Source organism: Chaetodon trifascialis, chromosome 8 (assembly GCF_039877785.1).
Source record: "Chaetodon trifascialis isolate fChaTrf1 chromosome 8, fChaTrf1.hap1, whole genome shotgun sequence".
Lineage (NCBI taxonomy): Eukaryota > Metazoa > Chordata > Actinopteri > Chaetodontiformes > Chaetodontidae > Chaetodon > Chaetodon trifascialis.
Window position 1 is genome coordinate 20,031,822 of NC_092063.1, and position 12,425 is coordinate 20,044,246.

Genomic DNA, 12,425 nt, shown 5'->3' on the forward strand with positions numbered 1-12,425 from the left:
TGACTTACTGTATCTCTCTCTCCTTTCCTTGGCCTCTCTCTTCCCCCTCCACTTCAAGGCGTTGGTTACTCTGCCAAAACCAGTATCAGAGCGTTACAGCCAAGAATTTTCCTGTGTGCATGTGCTCGCTTAGCTTAGCTTCATAGGACTTCATTAGCTGAGCCATGGCTTTGAGTTTTTGCCTTTAACGACAAAGTCCCAGGGTGAAGGCACATACTATATAATAAATGCAGTAGTTATACAGCAGGGGCTCACAGTTGGATGTACATTTATACAATGCATTAAAGCCTGATTGTGTATGTGTCTGCTTTTTTTTTTAATGTGGTATGAACAGCCTTTATCCATTTTCGATACACATGCACACAGTCACATGCTCTCATACATGCATAATGTGAATAGTTATAACAGACATGCAGACATGTGGAGCCAGCCTATTATCTAAGTCCCAGGTAGCTGACACTAGTGCTACCTCCCAACCAGCATGTTGGATAAATGGAAATGCCCTGTTCGCTTTTCTTTTGGGAAGCCTCCGGGGGTCAAACAACAGGGCCCTGTCAATTACACTCCAGTTGCTCTGGACCTCTCTATGCAAAACCAGTGCCCATTCGCAGCCTCTTTGTTTTGTGCAGTGCCTTTGATTCCTCCCTTCAGTGCTTGCCCAGTTGCCCACAATTCGAGCATTTGAATGACCACCTCGAGAGAACAGGGAGAATTAGCCGCATCTTTTACGCTCTGATAGCACCATGAGAGGTTCATAATTGCTTGTTTAGCACCAACAGTCAGTAATAGGACTCAATGAAGCTATTACACAAGTTTTTGTTCATATTTTATAAATGCAAGTTTCTGATTAAGGATGTGATACAGTTTCTGTTATCACTTTTCAGTAGTCACTAAGTCAGCTTTATGTTTTAGTGTAGTACTGAAACAGCTGTTAAACCAAATATAGGAATGAATATATTTTAAGTTGTCCATTGATAACTCTGATAGTAACTGAAGTTGTCTAAAGTATCAATATTTTGATACCTTTTCCATTCCCTGTGTTTAAAACTATATGATCTCTGTTCATTCTACATTTGATTGTATCAAAAGTACTGAAGAATGTGTCAACCATCAAGGTACGGAAAACATTTAAGAATAGCAATAATAAAGTTGATTACTATGAACATTATTACAAACGTGTTGGTGTGTGTTTAATGACTGTTTCTGTCCTCTGTCAACGTGTTTGCATGCACTACACAGTATGAGGCATAGGTTGGATGCACATGCACACATTTAGAATTGTGACTGTAATTCAGTGCAGTCATAACTATCATTCATTTCCCTCGCTCTCTCTTTTCTACATTGCTCCCTCACGCTATGATTTGCCTCTTTCCTGTCATAGTTAAGTTCTCTGTCACCCACAATGGGTGCTCCATGAAACCTCCAGAAGCTGCAGACAGGCTGGCTGTTGCTAGTGACAGGGACTTCAAGCTACATGCCTCTGTGCTGATGATGTTTTAATGTCACCCCATTGCCATTCGCCCCTCTTTACTCAAGATGTGTGTGTGTGTGTGTGTTTGTGGGGAGGGTGGTGGGGGGTTGGATATTTACCCCTGTGAGAATCGATTACTGCTTTGTTGACAGTTGCTGCGGAGTCTAACCTCTCATTAGGTCCGACATATGCTGCGCCTGGCATTGCTGCAAATGCAAGCTGTTTCTCAATGACATCTCCCAGTGCTACTGTGGCTTTGGGAAGGAGCAAGCTCTCATGACAGTGTCTTAACGTAGACTTCCGGGGATAAATTGTAGTGCATTTTGTTGGTTTGGAAAAAGTAGAAATTTGGAGCTTTACTCAGGCAAGCTGAGGTAAGCGTCAGTGTGGAGTAATTGAATGTGAGAACAAATATGTTCCCATAGCTCAGGGTGTAACAGTTACAGTATGTAAATCAGAATTCACGTTTCACCTTTTCTCCAAATCCCTCCCACTCAAAGATTTGCAAATATTAATCAGTTATATACTGTAAAACAAAACGAAACTCAATTGACTGCTGGCCTTGCCTCATTTCCTGTTAGCACAAAGCATTACATTACATTCACATTCATTATTTGCAGCGCTGCCAGAACTATATGCAATAGAGCTCAGTAAACATAGCAGACTGTGTGGTTTTCAAACACACTGTGTGTTTCTACAGGATAGAAACAGCACTGGAAATACTGTCCTTGCGGTGTTATTGTGTTAATACTTAATCACGAGTTACTTTTGGCTCCATCTTTATTTCTTCCCAGTTTTTTAAACTATGTTCATTCATATTTTCTCTGGCATACACAGAATGAGACACGACTAAAATGGAATCTTTAACAAAAATTGAGAAAAGACGAGACGCACAAGGTGCTGCTGTTAAAGTTGTCGCCACAACTCATGCATATGATGATGTTCTCAAGAGTCATTCAGCCTTTTTCATATACTCAGACTGAATGCACGGTGGAGCAAAATCCTTCTCAGAAGTGTGCCAGGTTTACATAATAAGAACAATACAACTCAATAAAACAAGCAATAACAACAAATCTAAAAAAAATAAAATAAAATGAAAAAAAAAATCTGCTTCTCTTGCCCTGTACTTGGGGGCATGGACTCCTAGATTATTAACAGATATTTCACATACATAGTTACTGAATGTCCTCTGGAAAAAAGACCAAGCATGTCCATAGGAATTATTGCTGTGGACCGGACCCTAAATCAATAGTTTAATAATAAAGTGACTGTACATACAATTTACTAAATCAAAAAAGTGTATGCTCCCGTGGCTTAGAGGTTTAACGTTGACCATTAAACTCAGTGTTACATGTCTCTCTCCCTCATTTCCTGTTATCTGTCTGCTGTTGCTATGTAATAAAGGCATAGAATGCACGCAAAAGTAATAATAATAATAAGTGAATTTAGTATTGAGTTACTAGCCATAGACTGGAAGCCTTGTACTGTGCTGAACAAGAGATCAACATAGCAAGAGCAGAATTGCCTACATAACAGAGCATAGCAAATGATGGCAAAGCAGTGTGGACAAGAGAACAGTGAGGCTTCTTTTTATCAGATCAATAGTGAGAACAGGAGCATAGCAGTAAACACAACCACTTGAAGCTGAAGATAATAATGCCTTTGGCCTTCTTGCCACTTGCATAACTGCACATTTGACGTACTTTGTTGGCTATGCAACCAACTCAGTCAATACAGTTGGTTGAGGATGAAGAACCACCTCTGCTCTGAGGCAGGATCTAAACACAGGTCGGCGAAGAAGTCTCCAGCCGTCAGTTTGTATTGGAAAAAGACATAAAAGCATGCTGTACCATCACGAGTAAGCTGTACAAATGAGCTCATGTACCTGAAATAAATTTAGGCAGAAATATTTATTCAAAACACTTGACACTATTTTATCCTTCGTTCAGCTTGTCTGTCTCAAAATATTCATAAGCACTCATCGTTGTTTTCTCCAGTATCGACTACATCCTTTGAAAATCTGAATTATTACAAATTGAGCTTGGGAGATTTTTGTTCTTTGGGGACAGCGTGTTTATTTATTTATATTTTCCTGAGATTGGAACGGAATGCATTTGGAGGCGTATCAAAGCAGTGAGGCAGATGAAAAAGGAATTCTACCTTTGAATTGGAAATCCGTCATGAACAGTGTCCACGTTTGGATAGCTCTGAGGCTGGGGACTACGTCTTTGACCACAATGCAAATTCTGCATTATCACAGGGGTAGCAAACTTGGGTGAACATGATAGAAATAATAGACCCCCCCTGCCGCCCCCCAGGCTTTTGTTTATACTGCTTGGGATAGGTTCAAGAGAAGTTCATTCAAAGATGTAGCTTTGATTTGGGAGTTAAGGTTGGAGGAAAATAAATAAATAAACCGAGTGAAAGTAAAGTTTTCACTCCATGAATACTGAATGACATGCATCTTGGGATGGGGGATATTTTTACTCTCTCAGCTCAGCCCATGTCTGCTGCTGCTGCTGCTGCTAGAATATCTGTCTGAATTCCAGCTCTGCATGCACACAGAATGAATGCTGAGTCCATGAGAAATGTGCATTTCCATTATTGAGAAATTAGGCAAATGTCAGATTAGGACATCGATAATTAATAATTCCAAATTTCTTGTTTCCATTTTTCCATTCCTTTCAAAGCTCAGCAGTAAAAATGTCCTCACAAATTCAGATCATCTATGTTCAGTTACCAGCTACACATCCCATTCTCTTTCATTGGCCTCTGCTGTGCACAAAAAGTTAATGTTCAATGACCGCCACCTTCATCTCAGCAGTGGCACCGGTTTGTCAGCTGTTTGTGAATCTCAACATTGTCGTCGGCGAGGCAAAGTCCAATGAATATATGAAAACAAGCAAGCAGATAAGTAAAACAAACCATAGTGTCAAGAGTATCTTCCTCCTGCCATGTTATGCATTTGTATTCAGCAATGTTTGGATTTGAAAAAACTAGTAATTTAAACTCACCTTGCACAGAGATAAGACTGATGTGGCCGAAATAGGAATGCCTCCAAGGTTCTGAATTTGAATGCACGGCTCTGTGGTGGCTGATAGCTGGGTCTAAAGATGAGCAGGCTCTGCCACAGTGGGCTGGGAGAAATTGACTCTGTATTTCAAGGTAGCTCATGTCTACTTATGCCATTTTTTTCTGTTGACACTGTCATGTTCTTCTTTATGGTTTTGAAAAATAACAGGCTTTATTGTGCTCGGGGACCAATGTATCAGAGAGAATTTGTGGGTCTCTTTATCATATTGAGGACTGTGTGCATATAAATCAGTGTGGCTCCGCTGTAGGTAGCCTATTATTTCCATTTTGAATGGCAGATCAGAGTCTGTGAACAATTGCATCTACCTGGCACAGACTACAAACAGGCTCCCAAAAGGCTTGGCTGTCTTCCTCTGAACTTGTGTAAAAATAGCAAGGTCAAACCCCCCACATAATCCTAAAGAGTCTCCTAACCAGGGGGACATACCGGCCTCTTGATGTGGGATTTTTGGTGTCACATCCTCACCAAGGATACCAGGTATTCTTGTCAACCCTGGATGTTTGGCTCATTCCTTTTAGAGGCCTGCAATGTGGAAATTGACCCCAGTGTGTCAAATGTATGTCATTTCCCCAGAGTGACTGTCAACATGCTGTTATTAGCCATTATTATGATACATGTCATATAACTCATCTTGATTTTATTTCTTTCTGTCACATGTAGTCCCTGTCTTGCACTGAAAGAGCACATACAAAGCGTGGAGAAAGTACATCTCCTATCTACCAGTTCATTCCTGTGATGCTAAGATGCTAAATGCCTAGACCTGGGTCCATGATGTCCTTAGAGGACACGATGCTCTGCTTACTTAAACAGCTTATGTATGCTTCTGCTGGATTGTAGTATTTTCCGTAACTACAGGAAAATATAGAATAGAGACTTGTTAATTAAAGGCATTAAGATCTCTTGCTTGCCAAGTTTTTACTCATAATTGTCTCGTCATGTTAAATGGGTTGGGGGATCTGTGAGTTTTCATCAGTTCTTTTGCGTGATACACAAAGCACCATGCAGACACACTCACACACTTACACACAGATTGCTTATGATGATAACAGAGTGCATTTAAAGAACTTTGGAACAAGCCATTAAAAGTGCATGACAGAGCGATGTCACAGTAATACCTCCAGGAACAGTCCTGTATCTACCTGTGTGCTGTTATTCATAACATGCTATAGATTTGCGGTCTAGTAGTGTTTATAGTTATCAGTTCTTTTTTGTGAGCTCCTTGTGACTCCACAGAACATAAATATTCACATTAAAAGCATTTAAGCCTGGCACGACCTACTGCCAGTCCCTGGAATTAACCTTCTCGAACACAAACTGGATCGGACCTAAAATGCAACAACACTACATTTTAATTCATGTTTCTTGAGTCAACATCACAGACCCTGGGATTGATAATCTTTCTTCTCTCCATGTGTTATATGCTTCTGTAGGTCCTGTACTTCCATACGTCTCTGCGGTTGCCCAGCACGGTAGTGGTTCTGGAGCTGGTGTCCTTGTCACCGAGGCCAGACAGCTCCCAGTGTGCCTCGGGGCGAGGCTTCACTCTCCTGGAGCTTTTTACCAACAGACCAGAAGCTCAAGCTACTGATGGGGACAGAAGGTGATTAGCCCATTCTTAATTATACCAGCCAGGCATCAATTCTGTTTCTCATAGGAAGATGGTTGAAGGGCAGGTATGTTTGTGGTGAAGGGGTTGCTGCATGAATGTCATCCAGGGGCTGCCAGCTTATTTATATACTTACACCTGTTAAACCTTTTGCAACAGTAATGTGTAGCTCAGCTGTAGTAATTTGACATTTTCTTCTGCTTGCTTACATCACTACAGTACTCTGTTGTCAGGCATTAGGATTAGTGGCCAGGAGATAGTTTGATTGACAGTAGTTTTAAACGAGAAATTAAATGTAACTATAGACACACATTTCAGTTATGTGGGCACCTGTAGCGGCTCCCTTCGTTGAGTCAGTCATTCAGATTGGCTTCATTTATCTCCCAGGCTGAACCTACACCATGGATCACCCCGAAGCCTCCTCCATCCCCTGCTGAAGGACACTGCTGACTGTAAGGCCTTTTTTTTATATACTATGTTTTGCAAGTATGTATTAGGTCTATTCACTTAAAAGCTTTGTAGTTGAAATAATGGAGCAGGGAACCTGAGAGGGCCACAGTACATGTATGCAGGGTTCAGGTCAGTAAGAACTTGTGTTTTTTGAAGTGTGAACCACAACATCTTTAGCTACACATGTCAATGCTGCTGACAATTGAAGGTGCAGTGCCACTTTGCCATGTTAAGCAAGCTGAGCTGAACCATGATTCATTTACACTTCATACAGTCTGAAGGGAGGGATTATGTCATCAGGTGTAACCTTTGGAGACTCTCATCCAATATGGACAGTCTCTGCTGTGGCAGTTTAGCTTGGCAGGGAATGAATGTATATTAATACAAAGTAAAATGATCAGGTATCAGAGTGCTGGCTTAAGTATCAGAGCGATGGCTTATGCTAAAATAAAGTGGATTGAATAGCAAAACATTTAACTTATCTAACCCAGATCAACTGGCACCACTATCCTAAAACCTCACCGACTTGGAAGAACTCCCAGCACAAACCTTATGAGGAAAAACAAAATGAATACTGCAACTCAAGAAAAGATACCCCCAGTGTGCAGTAGGCGCTGTGAGAAATCAATATAATGAGCAGTGTAATGGGCAATGAAATGTGAAGACGAAAACATAAGATGAGAAAAACATAATTAGCGAGAAGATAGGACACCAGCAGTCAGTGTGAGGATCCACAACAATGTGAGATAGCACCAAGAAAGGGTCTCTGTCGAGTATATCTGAAAAGAACAGTCAGCTGTCATGTAAGGTGAGACCATTAAGTGTCTTATTGACCATTAAGTCCTCCATGTTTCCTTTAAAGGCCAGTTGTGGTTGTTTTTCTTTAAGAATGTGGGTGTGGAAGTCGTGTCCACAGTGATGGCACCCTCCATGACAGCTAACAATTAGATATATAGAAGATAATGAATAAAGTTATTACTTATGATTGAATGAATTAATACAAATGTGGATCTCCTTGCTGGAAGTTGACAGTTCGATTATTGTTCTGGCTTTGGGTGTAGGTTGTTTTGGGGAATTCGCAGCCATTGAATGGATTATCTGTGAATATTAGACTAACATCGGTTTAGCAGCTGAGAACAAATCTTCTTGAATTATTGAGTTAGCTACTGAAGCGCAGGGCTGGTCTAGATATGTCCTCGCTTGGCCTAAAAACCAAAGCTATGAATTACAAAACACTGTAGTGCCTCACAGTATGAATAACACTGTGCCCAGTGAGAGCCAGAGTTCCTGTCTTGGCTATCATGTCACATGAATATTAGAAAACCTTCTCTCAAACGGACTTTTATGCTCGCTGAATTATTAACCACATGCCTGTTGTTTAGTGAAACGCTGCTATTTTGTTTTAAGGGCCATATTGCTGCCACTCTTGCTGCTGCTCTTTCATGGTCAGAACCCTTTTCCATTTCTTTATATCACTTTTACTCTCATCCACTGTGACAGAGACACATCGTCCCTGTGTCTGCTGCTTGATGTGCAGAGCATTTTGAGTGTGAATTTGTGGAGTGAAACAAATATCTCAAACCGTTTCATGCTGGAGTGAAATAAGTACATTTCTTTCTAGCGGTCATTCACGTCTGATTGTGTGAAAGAATTGTAATGAGAAAACATGCCCTGGAGGATGACATTATTTTTATTCTTCATTCATTATAAATTCTACATAATTCAGTTTCCCCAACTTTGTTTTTGAAAATGCTGTAGCTGGGGATAGAAGAATAATATCTTCATTTTCTTTGGGTGTCGCAAATGAAGTTGAGGTTAAAAGTTGAATTGAATAAAAGTGAATGAATTTAAACCATAAATGGATGCATTTCCACGTCTGCCATATTAAAGGGTTATCAAGGATCACACACCATTGTCATTACAATGGCATGGGCTTCCTTATAGTCATAAAACAAGCTGCTGGCTCAAGATATAGACCTCAAACGGACACAGACGCCAGTTGTTGGTGGTTCAGTTTATTCTACACATGGTGTCTGCATACATGGAGGTGTTCACATGTTTGAATGGCAAATATTATCTCTGTTGTTGCACATTCAATGTCACAAATTTGGGCTGAATTGTGTCAGGTGGACCTTTGTGGCCATGCTGATGTGGAACCTGCAAATTAACCTTTGGGCAGCACTGTAATTGACACATTTAGAAGAACAAATCTAAAGTTCTGCTTCAAAGCTAATAAATGATGTAGACATCTATCCTACAAGCTTATTAGCAAGCTGTTGGTAAAACAATGATTTCTGTGGTCCTCCACATTTGGAGATTCTGCTGTAATTGTCATTTGATATTCCATCACAGCACCAAACTTTCACATAAGATATGAAACTAAGCACATGAGATTGACCATTTGCAGATGATCGTGTACTGTACTCCTTAGTCTGAGACAGGGTTGGAGAGACAAGGCTGGCACAGTTATCACTGTGACAATAATGAATCATTATCATTGCAATGATCATAATGAATTCAATTCTAACAGTTCATGTTACAATGTCATTTTTTTTATGCAGTGGAAATGTTGGTATTGACATGATCTAAACGGCCCCCAGTTTTTCTGAGGCGTCTGCATACATATAGCTAGAGGTCAGACAGCGCGCTCTTCTTTTTTGTCCATTTTATGTCATTGTAAAAACTTGTTGAAAGAAGCTACTATTGATTGCCAGTTTTTAGATTTGCATGAGGTTGCTTTTTTCCCCTTTGTGTCTTTGTTGCCTTAAACCTTGATGTGTTTTTAGTTGTGTCTTCAGCGCTGTGTTTACTGTGCACATATGAAGGGCAAACAAACCACATTCCTATCATTTACATAATGGTGCTTATTTTCTGTTCCAAGGCCAGCAATTGTATTCTATCCTCTTGAGTACACAGGTAGGTCAGCATTCTGTCCACTGTTTGCAATGCAGTGTGTGGTCTTTGTCTTCACACTCCACTGACAGTTGTTTGCTGCATCACAACATGCACCGACGATGAATTTGAAACATTTTTGCCTGGAAAATATGTTCACCGACACTTCCTCTCACAGAAGGAGCAAAGACTATCAATGTACTTAAGATGTGTGTTTACTTTGTGTCCCCGTGGTTGACCAACAGGTTCAAATGGGACATTGTGGTTACACGTTATTCACGTTATTCACTTTCAAAACAAGTTACATGCTGACTGCTTTAGACACCTTTGTTCTGTAGGCTCCAGAGGTAGACCAGGATGTCCGTTTATTGCAGGGTTGGTAGTTCAATCTCAGCTCCTCCTGCTGACATGTGCCTATAAGCAAGACATTGAACCCCAAGCCTGTGTGAGTGAGAGGCAAATTGTCTGTTAAACCAGGAAAAGGTCTTTATAATTGCATTTCATTTAACATTTGTCCGTAAAGCAAAAAATACCTTCTTTGCTCATGAGCGTATCTTTTGCAGCATATAACATCATTTTCCTCCAGGGTTTTTCTCCTTTTTATACACTTCTTTTCAGCTTCACCTGCTGACTTCCACCACCATGGTTAAGTGAAATGTTTAAGTTAAGGCTGGTTATTTTCTGTATATTACCTGTTGTAGACAAATCCCATGTAAAGACTGAAGACTGATAATTAATTGCTCCGACTAACACATATTGCCTTTTAGCTAAAGCCTGATATGTTATTCCACCGTGCCATCGAATTGTTGTGTAAAAACTATTAAAAACACATCAGTGAGCCACATCATTGTACCGTGTGATACACACACTGCAGTTTATTTTGACTCGATCCCACCACTCAAACATCCTTGTGTTAGAATTACTCACTAATGTATTTAACCTCAGGTAAAGTAGTTCCAACAAACTCACTGTTTAGTAACATTAGCTTAGATCTAATAGTGCACTGCTGGTAATTACTGAGCCTTTATGAAACTATAGGTCTATGACCTATTCTTAAAGATTGATGTTTCAGACTAATGGGGCTTGGGGCTTTGGGCTCACTTAATAAAAGTTCATACAACTCTGGTCAGGGGAAGAAAATACCTTGCCCCCACTAGATTTTAAAATATCGGTGCCAGTGCAGCACTGTGGATAACAATATGTTTCCCAGGTACCACTGTTGTGTTGCTGCTAGGGACATTAATAACAAAAGTAGCGGCACAGTGAGGCACTTTCTTCCTTTCTTTACTTCTACTAAAAACACTTAGCCAGTGGTCAGTAAATTACACTTTCATCTAATTGTCCTCATTTAAGCAGGAGACTTTTCTAAAGGTGTGTACTCCCACACACTCTGTGGTAAAGTAGACCTTTATCACAACGTTAGATTCACTGCCAGTTTGAATGCTGGAGTAAGAGTAAGATAATAGTGCCCTCTTTTCTACATATTGAATTAAGAATCAAATTGTGGGATTACCAGAGATTCTCATTAGGGAACAGTGAAAGTATTCAGAGATGGACTAACACTTTTGTTTAGAAACGTACAGAATAATTTCGGCTTTATCCTTTAAAACAGGTGCTGTATGTATGTAAAAACTTTTAGGCAGAGACATGTAAGTGTGAGCAAGTGAAGACTGCAGCGTGTTTACAGAAATGTAATTTTAATGGATGCATTCATTGAGATCTTCCACAATTCTGTCATAAAGAATCCATAGTTTTGCAATGATAGTGCCAGCTTTCACAACAGGCCTTTTGGAAATACATAACTCGTGGCAGCGACGTGCCGCTGCCAGGGTATGTGCTTGTTTTTGTATATGTGCATGGTGTGGTGTGTGTAGGGGGATGTAATTGGGTGCCAGGGTGTGAGCAGGAACAGGAAGGTATACTGGAGGTGGCTGCCAAACACTACATGTTTCTATGCACTACAGCCAGGCTGTCTGCCACTGGCTGAGTAACACACACACACACAGGCACACACATGCATTGCCCCCTCTGAGTTTGGCGAATGAATGGAGAGGACTAGATAGAAGGAAATGAATACATGAAGAAGAGAAAGAAGGAAGGAGGAAAGTAGAAAGCATTGGTCAATTTTTCTGTTTTTAAATAGACATCATTAGATTATGTAATTAGATCGATAGATTAGATAAAAAAAAACACAATCAACAAAAGCGAATTGCTGCTGCTAAAAGCACAAGCTTTTTTTATTGTTCCGTTGCAGCAGAAAACGAAAGCAAGTTCACCCCTCAGGTTAAACACAGTTTTAACATGTGAATTACAAACTGAGCAAAAAGGTGTAAGATCAGTGGAGAAAACCTGAATGCAGAAATATAACTTTGAAAGAAGTTGGTGTGAATTGAAACAGAAAAAGGAGCAGTGAAACGGGCAAGAAAGAAATAGAGTGGCGGTGGCAGAGAAGTCAGAACTTCTCTATTTTCCAGAGCTGGAGTCAGGGTCAAGAGGCAGGAAATGGGAAAAGGAGAGAAGATAGAGGGAAGGAAGTTGCCTTGGGGCTTTTGAAAGTCTTAAAGGATGGTCGGCAAAAAAAGGAGGAGGAAACAAGCACGAAGGGAAGCAGTAAGCTCATTGGCTTGATCTAAGCTGCTCTTCTCAACCAACTGGGAGAAAAGGGGAAGGAGCAGAGAGAAGCAAAAATGAAATGAGAAGGGTGGAGGGCTGCTGTGGGGCTCTCTTAGTGTGATGAGAGGACAAACAGATGGTACATTGTGTTCACATTAGCATATCTTAATTTGAAGCAACACCACGATGAATCAGTTTATTGTGTGCATGTCTGTGTAAGGGGGACAGAAAGGTAGCGCCATGACAAATTTTGCCACTGACATCCCAAAAAGCCTCTTTGTGGCTAAGATAAAGAGGTT

At 40.5% G+C, this 12,425-nt stretch overlaps 1 protein-coding gene across 1 annotated transcript in view; it reads left to right on the plus strand.

Annotated features, from left to right (window-relative positions):
* nphp4 (nephronophthisis 4) overlaps positions 1-12,425 on the plus strand; it is a 154,934-nt gene that overhangs the window by 17,928 nt on the left and 124,581 nt on the right. The window contains exons 3-4 of the mRNA XM_070969495.1: positions 5,996-6,165; positions 6,559-6,623. Coding sequence (XP_070825596.1) covers positions 5,996-6,165; positions 6,559-6,623 — 235 coding nt within the window. The remainder of the gene's footprint in view (positions 1-5,995; positions 6,166-6,558; positions 6,624-12,425) is intronic.